The sequence below is a fragment of the Pan paniscus genome, chromosome 12, assembly GCF_029289425.2.
Source record: "Pan paniscus chromosome 12, NHGRI_mPanPan1-v2.0_pri, whole genome shotgun sequence".
Classification (NCBI taxonomy): domain Eukaryota; kingdom Metazoa; phylum Chordata; class Mammalia; order Primates; family Hominidae; genus Pan; species Pan paniscus.
The window spans coordinates 20811218-20829284 of NC_073261.2; the positions used below are offsets into that span (position 1 = coordinate 20811218).

The following is an 18067-nucleotide window of genomic DNA, read 5'->3' on the forward strand; positions in this document are numbered from 1 at the left end:
AGTGGTCTCTGCTCTTAATAAGGCCTGGTGTGTGAACTGCTTTGCCTGTTCTACCTGCAACACTAAATTAACACTCAAGTAAGTGTACGGTTTTGTCCAGTGTGAATCCTAAGACTGAAAACTTTGGGGAGACACTTAAAAAAATTCCTAGAATTTAGAAAAAGAGAATTATTTGATTTCTTATTTCCTCTTTCTGTTCAGGCCTTCTGAAAGTAAAGGTTCTTCCTTTAATTGTTCCCTGTTCTTTCTTCTATTCCTTCTTTGTCCTACTCAAAGGGATAAGTTTGTTGAAATTGACCTAAAGCCAGTCTGCAAACACTGTTATGAGAAAATGCCAGAAGAATTTAAGAGGCGACTTGCCAAACGGGAGAGAGAAGCAAAGGATAAGGACAAGCAGAAAAAGAAAAAGCCAGTCTGTTTGTAAACTTTTCTATCCCTGTGTCATCATTTTCACTGCTTTCTCCTTTGGTTAGTCCTTTGGAATATGTTTTTGTTCTGTTTCTGTCTTTTGCTTTCTTCCCCCCTTGCAACTTTTGGGCATGTATTTGTAGTCATCAGAGATTGAAATACAAGTATTTGTCCTATGTAGAATTGGTCCTTTTGCATAACTGCTAAAATTACAAAAATTAAATGAATACACTCCATACTTAATACAGTTTTGTGGTCATGTATTTCACTTACTCTGTAGACTCACTCACCTCATTTTTTAAACACCATATAGTATACATTTCTTTCATTTTTTTTTTAATGGATTTAAAGGGAAGAATTCTAATCTCTTAATAGACCCTGGAAAACGTTTTAAAGGATTTTTGTCTGATTAACTGTAGCTTTTAAAATCCTGGTTTTTGGTTTCCTTGCCACGATCATTTAATTGATAAATTATAAGTGTTGTTTGATATTTTTAAAAATGCATATATTCTAAGTTATGTATTAAATTATTTCAGCATGGCGGGGCATGGTGGCTCACGCCTGTAATCCCAGCACTTTAGGAAGGCAGAGTGGAAGGATTGCCTGAGCCCAGGATTTTGAGACCAGCCTGGACTACATGCCTAGACCCCATCCGTCAAAAAAAAAAAAAAAACAAATTAGCCAGGCGTGGTGGCCCATACCTATAGTCCCAGCTACTCAGGAGGCTGAGGCTGCTGCAGTGAGCCATGACTGCCACTGCACTCCAGCTTGGGCGACAGAGTGAGACTCTGTCTCAAAAAAAAAAAATCTTTCAGCATGTTTCATATCTAAGCAAAGTCCATCTGATTTACGTAAGACATCTTCTTCTGTGATGTTCGAATGTGCATTCATAGAATACCCATATGCTACTGTTTATGAATTCATTTCCTCAATGTCTTCAAACTCTTTTTTTATTCCTGATTTTTATGAGAAGTATTTCAATCTTTGAGATTCTCTTGAATTACCAGCATGATTGTTCCAGTTTTCCCTCATAGTTACCATTGTGTTTGGAGCTCTAAAAATATTTTGTTCCAGTTTACATGTTTCCTTCTATAAAGAGGAATTAAATGTAAATGTAAGATTAAAACAATGAGGCCGGGCATGGTGGCTCACGCCTGTGATCCCAGCACTTTGAGATGCCAAGGCAGCAGATCACTTGAGATCAGCCTGGGCAACATGGTGAAGCCCCGTCTCTACTAAAAATACAAAAAAATTAGCCAGGCATGGTGGCGGGTGCCTGTAATCCCAGCTACTCGCGAGGCTGAGACAGGAGAATCGCTTGAACCTGAGAGGCGGAGGTTGCAGTGAGCCGAGATCGTGCCACTGCATTCCACCCTGGGCGACAGAGTGAGACTCTGTCTCAAAAAAAAATAAAATAAAAAAGATTAAAACTGGAAAGCTTGCTAAGGTAGACTGTCTGAAAACAGGAATAATTTTTTTCTTTTATCAAAAAATGGCAGTTTTAATAGCTTTTGCTCTAAGATGACCTTGGAAGAAAAGCCGTAAAGTAAATCCCAGTGTAGTGTTTTAAAATAGAAGATTTTTCATTTTAGATATGTGTTTAGGAATTTCCTTTGTTACTAACATTGTCCTTTAAAATGATCTTGAAGCAAAGTCTAGTTTAATATAATGTTTAAATGCAGTAAAAATATCAGCAGATTTTATAATTTTTGTCATAGATAGCAATATACCACTAGATTTATTTCACAAATGCTACCTGAATATAATTTCACAGACAGTGAACAAGTTACCAAGTGGTGTATTTACTCAATTCAAAATTAAACACTCTGGATTTCAACAGTAATAAGCTCCTGTAATTACCTGTTGGAAATGCATTACAGATGATCAGGAGGCTATCTGAAAAGTTGTCTTCTCCAGGACCATTTTAAAAATAAATTGATAATGTGTGTTGCTCTAGCTTTTCAAAAGAATAGTTGAGTTCTTCAAATAGCTACAACTTACAATGCAACCACAGGTGATCTGGTTACATTTATGTTAAGAGTTATTAAAAACTTTCTTCCAACCTTTCTGTCAGATAACCAAAATAACTCCTTATAATTTAAAATTAATTAAACCTCACGGCTACCTAATTTAAAGTACTAAGTAAGATCATATTGCCTCCAATAAAGAAATCATTCACATTATAAAAATATGATTCTTTCCTTTAGATAAATTTATCTTTAAGGTATTCTAAAATGTGATTACCATCCTAGGCAATACGGCAGGACCCTGTCTCTACAAAAAAAAATTTTTTAAGTTAGCCAGGCGTAGTAGTATGCACTTGTGTCCCAGCTATTCAGGAGGCTGAGGTGGGAGGATGGCTTGAGTCCAGGAGTTGGAGGCTGCAGGGAGCTGTGATCACCACTGCACTCCAGCCTGAGTGACAGTCGAGGCTCTGTTTCCAAAAAAAAAAAAAAAAAAGTGATTGACTGTACTTAAGTAAATTATATTTACATTAGATTTCCTGTTTACTTAGTACTGAATAAAATATAATCTACAGTCTACATTACACAGATGGATGTATAGAACCAATTTATAAGGACTTTTTTTAAATGATACTGAATTTTTATATATATATCACAATAAGAATTGAGGTTAGAATTATGGTTTTTTTACTAACATGAATATAATATCATCACCTAGTTGCCTTCGTTTAGTTCAGTACAATTACTTCACATCATTTATGTATCTTTGTTGAATATGTTTCCACTAACTTCTTTTTTTATATAATTTTTATCTTTAGGAATAAGTTTGTGGAGTTTGACATGAAGCCAGTCTGTAAGAAGTGCTATGAGAAATTTCCACTGGAGCTGAAGAAAAGACTTAAGAAACTAGCTGAGACCTTAGGAAGGAAATAAGTTCCTTTATTTTTTCTTTTCTATGCAAGATAAGAGATTACCAACATTACTTGTCTTGATCTACCCATATTTAAAGCTATATCTCAAAGCAGTTGAGAGAGAAGAGGACCTATATGAATGGTTTTATGTCATTTTTTTAATTAAAAAAGAAAAATTCATATAATCGTGTTTAAAACACAAATGAAGTCAGTATTTGCCTTTGTTAACCCTTATCCATTTGTTGACATGTAGACTGTTTACAAAAAAAAAACACATGGTTAAATGTTAAATTTTAATTAAGGCCCCCAAAAATTAAATATAACTTTTTAAAATGAAAGGAGTCACCTTTTACATGACTCAGGTGAAAAAACAGTATAAACATTAATTTACTTTGTGTTCAAAAGAAAATTCCAACTGCTGTTGGGGAAGGACACAGAAAAGAAAAATAACCACCCAAGAAAAACAAAAACAAGAAAAACAAATCTTATACAATCTTAGTATATTTATCAAACTAGTAGCTAGAAAGTGAATATGCACATTACTAAGACAAAAAACAAGTGTAATTCAGAACTACTTGATTTTTTTTAGTTAAATGCAGTAATTATTATGCTTAGTTTTATAACCTGCTCTCCTTGTGAACTCTTCCTTCAAATGATTACTTAACGCAGTAGTAATAGCTAGTAGGATGTCCTTTAAATTTTTGTGCAAAAAAAATTTATACCAGGTATTTGGAAATATACTTTACAATATTGGAAAATGAAGTATTTTTAATGTATTACAGCAATTATGTTTCTAAGCTTAATGTTAAGCATGTAGTCTTAGAATAGGACATGAAATTAAATTGTATGTAGCTTGGAATATATTGCTTCAGAAAACTGAATGTGTATGTCGGTCATATTGCCTTTATAACCATGCTAATATCTATGCTTTATACATACTCAAACTTGCCTTGCCTTAAAAAAATACATACTACATACTTAAATCAGGAATTCTAGCCATCTCACAGAATACCAACTAAAACTAAGTGCATTGAGATCTGAGATTGGTAAACCCAGATTCATTTACCACAGCTGTAATTAAGTTTTTAGAAACTCTATTCTCTTCTTTTTGGGGAAATCCATTGAAGTTAATTTCTGTTATCTTATTAGAAGAAAATGATGTTGATATGTGTTTCAGATTTTCCATTTCAAATCTTATAATTAATTTGATTTATTTACTGTAAGTAGGAGGTATAAATGACACTCTTAAATTGGAAGGAGGGGTGTTTTAGTGTCTGTTTTAGGTCAAAATTAGTGATTTTATTTTTATCAAAAGTTTTATCCTGAAGTTTCAGGACCACTCTTCCTTAATAAACTTGTTAATGGAAAGCGAGCTTTATGAACATTTAAAAATGTTGCTGCTGCTTTGTTACTTAAAAAGAAAGTTGCCAAGAGAGACTTCTTAGGGAAAATATTTGGGTTTTTTTTCCAAACATTGCTGAAATATTGTTTTGCCATTTTTAAAAAGTCTCAGGTTATTACCACTCTGCCATTAAATATTTGTATGCCTGCATTTTTAAAAATTCTGTGCATGTACTTTATGGAGTACATTTTATTTTTGTTTTCAGATACCCTACAACCATTTTTTTTTAGTAATCTTTTAGAATTAAAATTATCATAAATGATTGAAAATAATCATCACATAGTTTAAGATTGTATATGTTCAGTAGTTTAAAACAATCTTTGCATTTGACAGTAAGAATCAAAGTCCCTTCAGTGTGCCTTTGTCAGCTAATATGTGACCAGCAATGACAACCTTGGGAGTATTTATTAAATATTATATGCTATGAATATAGGCAACATAGGACAGGGTTTGCAGTATAGCGTCTTGATGCTAAATTCTCATATACCTCTACTAGAGAAATATGGAGGAGAAAAACAAGCATTTACATATATTCTTCGTCACTTTGAAGATGCATGGCCTGAACTCGACTGCTTGTGTTTGTTTACGTATCAGGCATAGCCAGGCATCTCCTGCAGCCAGAGGTTCCATTGCTGTCTTTGCTCAGTCCTCTTTTAAAATATGAATTAGTGGACAGGCACGGTGCCTCACACCTGTAATCCCAGCACTTTGGGAGGTCGAGGCAGGTGGATCACGAGGTCAGGAGATCAAGACCATCCTGGCTACCACTGAAACCCCATCTCTACTACAAAAAAATTAGCCGGGCGTGGTGGCGGGCACCTGCAGTCCCAGCTACTCGGGAGGCTGAGGCAGGAGAATGGTGGGAACCCGGGAGGCAGAGCTTGCAGTGAGCCAAGATCGCACCACTGCACTCCAGCCTGGGCAACAGAGCAAGACTCTGTCTCAAAAAAAATAAATAAATTATGAATGAGTATTTTCTAGAAATTCAACTTGCTAAGCCTGTAATACTTAAGGGTAGTTTATCTAGATACAGTACTTTCTTCCCTGATAAGTAGTATCATTGGAGCCCTTAGGTATAGGAGAAGAGGAAGAAGTTTAAAAAGTGTAAGTGGGCCGGGCGTGGTGGCTCATGCCTGTAATCCCAGCACTTTGGGAGGCCGAGGGGGGCGGATCACGAGGTCAGGAGATTCCATACTATCCTGGCTAACAAGGTGAAACCCCGTCTCTACTAAAAATACAAAAAAAAACATTAGCCAGGCGTGGTGGCAGGCGCTTGTAGTCCCAGCTACTCGGGAGGCTGAGGTAGGAGAATGGCTTGAACCCAGGAGGTGGAGCTTGCAGTGAGCCGAGATCGCGCCACTGCACTCCAGCCTGGGCGACAGAGCAAGACTCCGTCTCAAAAAAAAAAAAAAAAAAGTGTAAGTGGATTAAAAGAGAAACTTGGTCTAGTTCATAATATTTTTAATAGGGCTTTCCCTGGCTGCTGGAAAACTTAGGCCAGTAAGCATCTCTTTGTTTAAAGTCCTACAAGACAATTTGAAATAATTCATTGTTCATGCCAAAATTCTAAGTACTGTTTTTCTTAGCAAGTGTAATATAATCGGGAAAAATGGGTACAAGTAGAACATTCTTTGGATCATATTCAAAGCCTTATTAGCACTGCACCTGAATAATAGGTCATTTTGCCTCACTCATTTGCCAAAGTAGCCATTTCTAAGTTAAGGAAGTTTTTAGGTAGGCTCATAGCCTTGTATTTCGTTTTAGAGTGTAAGCTCAATGGCAGGGATACTATATCGGTAATTGTGTTTTCATATAGCAACCACCACAGTATATTCTTGGTGCTTAATAAATGTTTATAATTGTTAACAATAACCTGTTGTATATTGTTTATTTTGAATGGTATATATATGAAATACATATGAAAATTGAAGTATTCATGAATATATAATAGAAACAAGTAAATGAATAAAATGACCTGGTTACTATAGATAAGCCAAATTTTGAACCATCTAGAACAATGGTGTAGTCTTCCCTCTACTCAATGTAAATGCTGGGTTTTTTAATTATTATTATTCTTAAGAAAGGAGATACAGGCCAGGCACAGTGGCTCACACCTGTAATCCCAGCACTTTGGGAGGCCGAGGCCAGTGGATCACTTGAGGTCAGGAGTTTGAGACCAGTCTGGCCAACACAGTGAAACCTCATCTCTATTAAAAATACAAAAATTAATAGGGCGTGGTGGTGTGCACCTGTAGTCCCAGCTACTTGGGAGGCTGAGGCAGTAGAATCACTTGAATCCAGGGGGCAGAGGTTGCAGTGCAATGGTGTGCTGGGATTACAGGCAATGAGCCACTGTGCCCTGCCCTCAGCTGGAGTGCAATGGTGCAATTAAGTTCTTTCTTTTCCAACTCAAAATTTGTCTGCATCTTTACCCAAATATCCAGATCTGATACTCTAGGCTTGGGCTAATATAGTGGGGTGGAGGAGGCTTGGGTTAAGGTTTAGAGTTCCAAGGGCTGAACCGGAATAAATGGTGTATTTATCAAGGGAAGAGCAAGGCAAAACCAGCAAGTCCAAACCATGGAGGCCTCAACCGAGGTGAGGGGAAAAGTTAGGGAGCCTTAGGAAAGCTCTGAGGAGGGACCCCAATTAGGCAGACGGTAGTTAGGGTATGAGGTTTGTGAGATCAGGACTGGAATTGCTGCAAGAGACCCTATGATTGGGTGGCAGCAGCACGTTGTGGAGATGAGCCTGCTTCCTCAGCCTCTTCCTCTTGTCAGAACCCTTTGCCTCTCCCTACACACGCACACACACATGCATGCACCATGCTACAGAAACCTTTCTCAGTCTTGCCATTCTCTCAAATTATGCGTTGGTCTTCCCTTCATCTTCAGATTCTTTAAAGAGTAATCAAAGTTCCCACTTCTAGCATGATGAAGTGAGGAGGTCAACAAATCTTTCCAAAATGTAACTGTATAGCTGGACAAACCATTTAGCATTCTGTTACTTTACCAAAGGCACAGCACAAATGGGGATGTGTTTAAGAATGAAAGCTGGCCAGGCGCGGTGGCTCACGCCTGTAACCCCAGCACTTTTGGGAGGCTGAAGCAGAAGGACCACTTGAGCTCAGGAGTTCAAAAACAGCCTGGGCAACTTGGTAAGACCCCCGTCTCTACAAAAAAAAAAAAAAAAATCAAAAAAGGCATGGTGTTGCACACTTGTGGTCCCAGCTACATGGGAGGCTAAGGCGGGAGAATCATTTGAGCCCAGGAGATTGAGGCTGCAGTGAGCTGTGATCACACCACTGCACTCCAACCTGGGCAACAGAGTGAGACAGATCCTGTCTCAAAAAAAAAAGAAAGCCTTGGATAAGACCAGCCTGTGTCCGTGGCATCTTTGCCCAGGCTGCTACCCCCATTTACCCCAGCTGTTGATAACACACACAGCGGCCCCCAGCAGGGCAGCCTGTGGAAATAAGCTCCCCTGCCACCTCGCTGCAGGGGCTGGAGGCAAGAGTGAGGAAGGTTTTGATTTGCAGCATGGCTAGTTAAGGTGGTGATATCAGTGACCAGGAGGAAGAAAGGCCACTGACTCCTAGCCCGAGGCTCTGGGCCTTTGGAGACGAGCAAATGATCTGCAGATTAGTCATGGATGTAAGAGGGAGCTCAGTAAACTCTTCACACTACCCTAATGGACTGAAGGCTTATAGCTGGCAGAGACTAGAGCAAGCCCAAGCCATGTCCATATGCCCAGGGCACACAGCCTGTGTGTGTGCCGGTGCCAGTGTTAGGAAGTAAAAGCCGGAACACCCTTGCAAATGGCCCGGGGCGTGCCTCCTCCCCATTGCACATAGATCCAGCAGCAGATGGTGGAAACCGTATTGGCTTTAACTGATGTTTGACTGACGAACTATGCAAACAAGAAGCGACCTCTAAGAAGCCATTCTGAAAAATTAAAGCAAACAAACGCCAACAATAAAACTGAACAATGACCTGAGTGAGTGCACACTGTGGAGGAGACAGGCTTCCTGCATGGAGTCCAGCCAGGAGACAGTACAGAATGCATGGAGCAGCTATTGGAAGACAGTGAAAACTAAATAGTTGCAGGCAGCTTTCCCAAGAAGACAAGAACTTGAAGTACCACCAAACCAGTGGTGAGATAACCATGTTTCCCCTATGGCATCCCGTGACTAACCTGGCAGTGGGCACCAGGGTGCAGATAGAAAGAGCTCCAGAAGATGCCTCTATTTCTGGCTCAAGTAACGGGAAAAGGGTCTCCTAACATTCTGAGGGAATCCAGAAGTTCGTTCCTCCCCGTTTTTCTTTTCCCTGTTCTCTCATACCTCAGCCCACAAGCAGTCCCACAGTGGCACTGGCACCAGCCCCAAGAGGAGCCCAGGAGCCAAGACGCAGGAGGGAACCTTCTCCAACTGACAGAGCTGTGGTCCCAAGAGGGCAGAAACAATCCATGTTGCTTCTCTTCCAATTCAGTCCTCCCACTGCTTGGCTTCAGATGTAGAAATGCATGGTAGAGCCAGATACCGAAAGCCTGTTTTCTGCTTGGAAGACTAAAAAGAGAAGCCTCAGCAAATGAAAGCAACAGGGTAATTGCTGAGAGAGAGTTAATCAGTGAAGCAACCCCATTAACCTGTCTATAAACCCCAGGGCTCATTCTTGAGCTGCTCCTGCATAGATCTGGTCCTGTTCAACACACCAAAGACTGACAGCTGAACTGAGAGACCATCACCCACAGACACAACTGGCCACTGGGTGGTGCACAAGTCAGACAGAACTGAATAGTCCTGTGAAGACTTTGGACACTGAACTGACTTTGGAACCAGACTGCAGAATGGAGGGGTGGGAACTTGTGGCTTGAACCTAATCAGGTAGATTGCCTGGCCAAAATGAAAATACCTATCATCTCCATAGGATTTAATTTCATTCAATGATTTTTTTTTTTTAGTAAATTTGCAATGTTTTACAGCCATCCCCAAAATCTAATTCCAAAATATCTCTATCACCCCAACAAGAGACTCCATTCAGGTTGGCAGTCACATGCACTCCCAGATTTCCCCTCTGCCCAGCCCTTGGCAATCACTAGTCTACTTTCTGTGTCTTTGAGTTTGCCTACTCTGGATATTTCATATAAATGAAATGATATATGAGGTTTTGTGATTGGCACCTTTCATTTAGAATAATGTTTTCAAGGCTGATTCATGTCGTAGTATGCATTGGTAACTTCATTATTTTTTATGCAAAAGTAATATTCTATTGTATGGCTATACCACATTTTTCTTTGAGACAGAGATCTCACTATGTCGCCCAGGCTGGAGTTTAGTGGCTCTTCACAGGCCTGATCACAGCTCCTGCATGGATCAAGGAGCATCACTGCAGCTGCAAACTGCAGCTGCAAACTGCAGCTTCAAACTCTCGGGCTCAAGCGACCCTCCTGCTTCAACCTCCCCAGTAGCTGGGACTACAGGCACGTGTGTCTGTGCCCAATAATACCACATTTTAAAAATCCGTCTTCAGTAGATGGAAATTTGGATTGTTTCCACCTTTTACTAATAAAAATAGTACTGCTATAAACATTCATGTATAGGTTTTCTTTTGTTTTTGTTTTTTCTTTTTTTGTAGAGATGGGGGTCTCACTGTGTTGCCCAGGCTGATCTCAAATTCCTGGACTCAAGTGATCCTCCCATCAAAAGCTCCCAAAGTGCTGGGATTACAGGCGTGAGCCACCATGCCTGGCCTGTATACAAGTTTTTGTGTAGACATGTTTACATCCAATTAATGAACACAGGATGTCTTTCCATTGATTTAGCTGCTCTTTAATTTCTTTCAACAGTGTTGTGTAGTTTCCAGTCTACAAGTCTTACACGTTTGGGTTAAATTTATTCATAATTATTTTATTATTTTTGATAATATTATAAATGGAATTGTTTACTTAATTTTACTTGAATTGTTCCTTGCTAGTGTATAAGTAGACAACTCATTTTTTTTTAATTGACCTTGTATGGTACAATCTCTTTGAACTCATTTATTATCACTGATGGTTTAGGTCTTTTTTTTTTTTGAGGTTTCATTAGGGTTTTCTGTATATAAGATCATGTCATCTAGAATAGAGATAGTTTTATTTATTCTATTCCTATTTCGATACTTTTTGTTTGCATTTCTTGCCTAATTGCCCTGGCTAGAACATCCAGTACAGTGTTGAATAAAAGTGAAGAAAGAAGGCATCCTTGTAAGTCAATTTTTTTTTTTTTTTTTTTTTTTTTTTTGACACGTAGTCTCGCACTTTGGCCCAGGCTGGAGTGCAATGGCACGATCCTGGCTCACGGCAACTTCCGCCTCCCAGGTTCAAGTAATTCTCCTGCCTCAGCCTCCTGAGTAGCTGGTATTACAGGCGTCTGCCACCATGCCTGGCTTACTTTTTGTATTTTTATTAGAGATGGGGTTTCACTACTTTGGCCAGGCTGGTCTCGAACTCCTGACCTCGTGATCCGCCCACCTTGGCCTCCCAAAGTTCTGGGATTACAAAGCACTTTGTAAGCCACTGTGCCCGGCCGTAAGTCAGTTTTTATACCCCTTCTTTCATCCTTGATTTTAGTAGAGTCTTTCTTTTTTCTTGGTCAATCTCAAAAAACAAAAGCTTTATGAATTTAAAAACGTTTTTCAGGCCGGGCACGGTGGCTCACTCCTGTAATCCCAGCACTTTGAGAGGCTGAGGCAGGCTGATCACGAGGTCAGGAGATCGAGACTATCCTGGCTAACATGATGAAACACCATCTGTACTAAAAAAATACAAAAAAAAAAAAATTAGCCAGGTGTGGTGGCGGGTGCCTGTAGTCCCAGCTACTCACGAGGCTGAGGCAGGAGAATGGCATGAAACCGGGAGGCGGAGCTTGCACTGAGCCGAGATCGCGCCACTGCACTCCAGCCTGGGCGACAGAGCGAGACTCTGTCTCAAAAAAAAAAATTTTTTTTTCAAAACAGCAACTTTTGCCTTTGTTGATTTTCTCTACTCTTTAAAAATGAGTTTTAAAAAATTTAATAGTGATTAAAAAAAAGATTTACCAACTTAATTTTTTTTTTTTTTGAGCCAGAGTTTCGCTCTTGTTGCTCAGGCTAGAGTGTACTGGTACGATCTCGACTCACTGCAACCTTCACCTCCAGGGTTCAAACCATTCTCCTGCCACAGCCTCCTGAGTAGCTGGGATTACAGGCATGCACCACCACGCCCCGCTAATTTTGTATTTTTAGTAGAGATGGAGTTTCTCCATGTTGGTCAGGCTGGTCTCCAACTCCCCACCACAGGTGAATGCCCGCCTCGGCCTCCCAAAGTGCTAGGATTACAGGTGTGAGCCACCGCACCCAGCCCAACTTAACCTTTTTTTTTTTTTTTTTTCGGATGGAGTCTGTCACCCAGGCTGGAGTGCAGTGGCGTGATCTCAGCTCACTGCAAGCTTGCCTCCCGGGTTCACGCCATTCTCATGCCTCAGCCTCCCGAGTAGCTGGGACTAGAGGTGCCCGCCACCACGCCCAGCTAATTTTTTTTTTTTTTTTTTTTTTTTTTTTTTTTGTATTTTTTTAGTAGAGATGGGGTTTCACATTGTTAGCCAGGATGGTCTTGATCTCCTGACCTCATGATCGGCCCACCTCGACCTCCCAAAGTGCTGGGATTACAGGTGTGAGCCACCGCACCCGGCCCAACTTAACCATTTTCAAGTGTGCAATGCAGTAGCCTTATGTTGCTGTGCAATGTATCTCCAGAAAGTTTTCATCTTTTATTTCTATTTATTTATTTATTATTTTGAGACATGATCTTGCTGTCACCTGGGATGGAATGCAGTGGTGCGATTATGGGTCTCTGCAACTTCGAACTCTTTTTTTTTTTTGTGTGCCCCTCGCAGCCGCGGCTTTCTGCCCACGCCCTCGCCGCCGCGGCTTTTTGCCCCCCCGCCGCCACGGCTTTTTGCCCCCCGCCGCTTTTTTTGTACCCCGCCGCTTTTTGCACCCCCCGCCGCCGCGGCTTTTTCCTCGCCGTGGCTTTTTCCCCCCTGCCCCCGCGGCTTTTTACCCGCCTCGGCTTTTTCCTCGCCGTGGCTTTTTGCACCCCGCCGCCGCGGTTTTTTCCCCACCGCGGCTTTTGAGCCCCCGCCGCCGCGACTTTTTGCCCGCCGCGACTTTTTGCCCGCCGCGACTTTTTGCCCGCCGCGACTTTTTGCCCGCCTCGGCTTTTTGCCCCCCCGCCGCTGCGGCTTTTTCCCCCCTGACTCCGCGGCTTTTTACCCGCCGCGGCTTTTTACCCGCCGCGGCTTTCTGCCCACCCCGCCGCCGCGACTTTTTGCTCCCACCCCGCCTCGGCTTTTTGCCCGCCGCGGCTTTGTGCCCCCTCGCCGCTGCAGCTTTTTGCACCCCGCCGCTTTTTGCCCCCCCCACCGCCGCGAACTTCGAACTCTTGGGCTCAATCAATCCTCCTGCCTCAGCCTCCCAAGTAGCTGTGGACTACAGGTGCACACCACTGAGCTGGGTTAATTTTTTTTTTTTTTTTGTAGAGAGAGAGTCTTGCTTTGTTACCTAAGCTGTTCTTAAACTCCTGACTTCAAGCAATCCTCCCACCTCGGCCTCCCAAAGTGTTGGGATTACAGGCGCGAGCCACCACTTGGCCCAACTTTATCTTTTAAAACTTGAACATCTATACCCAGGAAACAACAACTCTCCATTTCCTCCTCCCCCTAGTTTCTGGTGGCCACCATTTGATTTGCTGTTTCTGTGAATTTGACTACTTTAGATACCTCATATAAGTGGAAGCATACAGTATTTGTATTTTTGCGACTGGCTTATTCCACTTAGCATGATGTCCTCAAGGTTCTTCCATGTTATAGCATGTAACAGAATTCATTTCCTTTTTAAGGCTGAGTAATACTCCATTATTTGTATACACCACATTTTGTTTATCCACTCATCTGTTGATGGACATTTAGGCTGCTTCTGCGTGTTGGCTATTGTGAACAATACTGCTATAAATACAGGTGTGCAAATACCTCTTACAGACCCTGTTCTCGGCCGGGCGCGGTGGCTCACGCCTGTAATCCCAGCACTTTGGGAGGCCGAGGCAGGCGGATCACGAGGTCAGGAGATTGAGACCATCCTGGCTAACATGGTGAAACCCCGTCTCTACTAAAAATACAAAAAAATTAGCCGGGCAGGGTGGCGGGCGCCTGTAGTCCCAGCTACTCCGGAGGCTGAGGCAGGAGAATGGCGTGAACCCGGGAGGCAGAGGTTGCAGTGAGCCGAGATCGCGCCACTGCAGTCCGGCCTGGGCGAAAGAGTGAGACTCCGTCTCAAAAAAAAAAAAAAAAAAAAAGACCCTGTTCTCAATTCTTTTGGATATATGTCCAGAAGTGCATACGGCAATTCTATTTTTACTTTTCTGAGACCCCATCAAATTGTTTTTGGTAGTAGCTACACCATTTTACATTGCACAAAGGCTCCAATTTCTGTGCATCCTCTTTAACACTTGTGATTTTCTGCTTTTTTGATAGTAGACATCCTAATGGGTGTAAGATAATATTTCCTTGTGATTTTGATTTGCATTTCTCTAATGATGATTAGGAATGTTGAGCATTTTTTGTTTTGTTTTTGTTTTTGTTTTTGTTTTTGTTTTGAGACACAGTCTCCCTCTGTCACTCAGGCTGGAGTACAGTGTTGGGATCTTGGCTCACTGAAACCTCTGCCTCCTAAGTTCAAGTTATTCTGTGCCTCTGCCTCCCAAGTAGCTGGGATTACAGGTGCCTGCCACTATGCCTGGCTAATTTTTGTATTTTTTTTTGAAGGTTTCAAAATGTACTTTATTTCTTCAATAATGCCATATCTTAATGGGTACACAGTGTTTTAACTTGGCATCAATTATGAGCTGCTTTTTAAACAATTCATTATTACACCAGCTGGGATGATTACTGATCTCTCCATTCCTTTGGGGTGACTCTGCCAACAGGGCACAGGTTCCATTCTATTCTGATTTGTGTTGCTACATATGTCCATAAAGCAATACAGAAAGTGGCTCCACTAGCTAATACAGCATTATCGTATTGTCATGAAAATCAGGTGTACTTTTCTGGTGGCTCTGCCTTGCCATTGTTTGCTGAATGCTTTGATCTTGGAGATGACTTAGTGCATTTTTTGAGCAAGCGAAACATCGTGAAGGTGAAGATCGAACTGTGGGAATGCAGCTGCTGCTTTGGTGCAAATTCCAATTTTTGTATTTTTAATAAAGATGGGGTTTTGCCACGTTGGCCAGGCTGGTCTCGAGCTACTGACCTCAAGTGATCCACCGTGCCTTGGCCTCCCAAAATGCTGGAATTACAGGCATGAGCCACCGCACCCAGCCTAAGCATCTTTTCTCACGCTTTTTATACATTTCTGTATCAACTTTAGAAAAATGTCTAGTCCAGCCTTTTGCTCACTTATGTTTGTTGTTGTTGAGGTCTCTATTGTTTTTCTAGTTTCTATTTCACTGATTTCAGCTTTGACCTTTTTGTCCTTCCTTCTGCTTGCCTTAAGCATGGTTTGCTCTTTTTTTCCCCAGGCTATTGATTTGAGGTTATTTTTTTTAAGTCCACTGATATTCAAGGTAATTATTGATAGGTAAGGATTACCACTGTCATTTAAAAAATTGTTTTCCTGGCTGGGCGCAGTGGCTCACGCCTGTAATCCCAGCACTTTGGGAGGCCGAGGCGGGCGAATCACCTGAGGTCGGGAGTTCCAGACCAGCCTGACCAACATGAAGAAACCCGTCTCTACTAAAAATACAAAATTAGCCAGGCGTGGTGGCACATGCCTATAACCCCAGCTACTCAGGAGGCTGAGGTAGGAGAATCGCTTGAACCCGGTGCGGGGAGGTTGTCGTGAGCCAAGATCATGCCATTGCACTCCAGCCTGGGCAACAAGAGTGAAACTCCATCTCAAAAAAAAAAAAAAAAAGTTTTCCAGATGGGCACAGTGGCTCATGCCTGTAATTCCAGCATTTTGGGAGGCCGAGGTGGGCAGATCACTTGAGGCCAGGAGTTCGAGACCAGCCTGGCCAACATGGTGAAATCCTGTCTCTACTAAAAATACAAAATTAGTCCCATGAGGTGGTGCACACCTGTGGTCCCAGCTACCCGGGAGGCTGAGGCACAAGGATTGCTTGAACCTGGGAGGCAGAGGTTGCAGTGAGCCAAGAGTGCGCCACTGCACTCTACCAGCCTGGGTGACAGAGTGAGACGGTGTCTCAAAAAAAAACTGTTTTCTAGTTGTTTTATAGAGCCTTTGTTCCTTTCTTCCCCTCTTACTGTCTTCCTTTATGATTCAATGACTTTCTGTAGTGGTATGCTTTGATTACTTGCTTTTTAGGGGTCATTCTTTTTTAAATATAGTCTTTACAGGTATACATTTCCTTCTTAATGTTGCTTTAGCTGTATCCCATAAGTTTTCGTATGTTGTATCTTCATTTATCCATCTCAAATTTCTCTAATTTTCTAATTTCACATATCGTGATTTCTTCTCATTTCCTGTGTACTTTCTAATTTCCCCTGTGATTTCTTTTTTCTTTTCTTTTTTTTTTCTTTGAGTCAGAGTCTCGCTCTGTCACCCAGGCTGGAGTACAGTGGCACGATCTCAGCTCACTGCAAGCTCCGCCTCCTGGGTTCACGCCATTCTCCTGCCTCAGCCTCCCGAGTAGCTGGGACTATAGGTGTCTGCCACCACGCCTGGCTAATTTTTTTTTTTTTGTATTTTTAGTAGAGAGGGGGTTTCACCATGTTAGCCAGGATGGTCTTGATCTCCTGACCTCGTGATCCGCCCGCCTCAGCCTCTCTAAGTGTTGGGATTACAGGCATGAGCCACTGCACCCAGTTTCCCTTGTGATTTCTTTTTTGACTCATTGGTTATTTAGAAGTGTGTTGTTTAATGTCCAAATGTTTGTGAATTTCTCAAATTTCTGTTGTTGATTTCTAATTTCATTCCATTCTGGTCAGAACACATACGCTTTATGATTTCAATTCTTTTAAATTTATTGAGGGTTTAGGAGTACAAAAGGCTTATTGAAAAAAGAATCATTGAAGTTTTTCTTATGCTCTAGCATATGGGTTATGCTAAAGAGTGTTCCAAGTGCACTTAAGAAGAATGTGTATTTTGATATTGTTCGGTGGAATTTTCTATAGATGTCTATTTGGTCTAGCTTGTTTAAACCATTGTTGAAGTCTTGTATTTTCTTGATGATCCCTGTCTAGTGGATCTATCCATTATTGTTTTTAAAAATACATTTGATGGTTGAAAGCAAAAATTAGGCCAGGCGTGGTGGCTCACACCTATAATCCCAGCACTTTCGGATGCCAAGGCAGGCAGATCACTTGAGGTCGGGAGTTTCAGACCAGCCTGACCAACATGGAGAAACCCCGTCTCTACTAAAAATACAAAAATTAACCAGGCGTGGTGGCGCATGCCTGTAATCCCAGCTACTTGGGAGGCTGAGGCAGGAGAAGCACTTCAACCTGGGACAGGAGGTTGCAGTGACCCGAGATTGCGCCATTGCACTCCAGCCTAGGCAACAATAGCAAAACTCTGTCTCAAAAAAAGAAAAAAAAAAGAAAGAAAGAAAAGAAAGCAAAAGAAAAATTTTAACGTTAGTGGAGTTTACAATGCATGTAAATGTAATAGAAAACATCTATAATATAAAGAGGGAAAGGTAAAAATACCTATCCAACTGTAAGATTTCTACATTCCACTTAAGTGGTAATATGTTCATTCTGTGAAAAATTGTAAGTGTATTATAATCCCTAGAGTCACCATTTAAAAAACTATTCAAAGAGATATATTCAAAACCAATATATGAATTAAAACAGAGTGCTAAAAATCATTTAAATAACCAAAAAGGAGGCGAAAAGTGGTAAGCAGAAGGATAAAAAATGGAGCAAAAAAAGAAGTAATAAGATGGGGCTGGGCCCAGTGGCTCACACCTGTAATCCCAAAACTTTGGGAAGCTGAGGTGGGTGAATCACTTGAGGCCAGGAGTTTGAGATCAGCCTGGCCAACATGGTGAAACCCTGTCTTTACTAAAAATAGAAAAATCAGCTGGGCGTGGTGGTACACGCCTGTAATCCTGACTACTTGGGAGGCTGAGGTACAAGAATCACTTGAGGCTGGGAGGTGGAGGTTGCTGCGAGCTGAGATGGCGCCACTGCACTCCAGCCTGGGTGACAGGGCAAGACTCTGTCTCAAAAACAATAAAATAAAATAAGATGGTAGACATATATCCAAACACATAAATAATTACAGTAAACATAAATGGACTAAACCTAAATCTTAAAAGACATTGTCAGAATGGATAAAAGCAGTGCC

The 18067-nt window shown here is 41.5% G+C and overlaps 1 protein-coding gene and 1 pseudogene across 10 annotated transcripts in view; one reads left to right on the forward strand and one right to left on the reverse strand.

Annotated features, from left to right (window-relative positions):
* The window catches only part of LIMS1 (LIM zinc finger domain containing 1), a 155209-nt gene extending 148652 nt beyond the window's left edge, over positions 1–6557 (forward strand). For 3 of the 10 annotated variants that reach the window (XM_034952386.3, XM_034952382.3, XM_034952380.3), the window contains exons 9-10: positions 3–78; positions 3191–6557. In XM_034952386.3, coding sequence (XP_034808277.1) covers positions 3–78; positions 3191–3305 — 191 coding nt within the window. In that variant the 3' untranslated portion in view covers positions 3306–6557. Of the gene's footprint in view, positions 1–2; positions 79–276; positions 3138–3190 lie in introns of those variants that run through there. The other 7 variants (XM_034952383.4, XM_034952388.3, XM_034952389.3 and 4 more) reach the window with 4 other exon arrangements.
* Positions 6558–13014: 6457 nt separating this feature from the next.
* LOC112438849 (cytochrome c oxidase subunit 7B, mitochondrial-like) lies at positions 13015–14945 on the reverse strand (annotated as a pseudogene).
* Positions 14946–18067: the final 3122 nt, after the last annotated feature.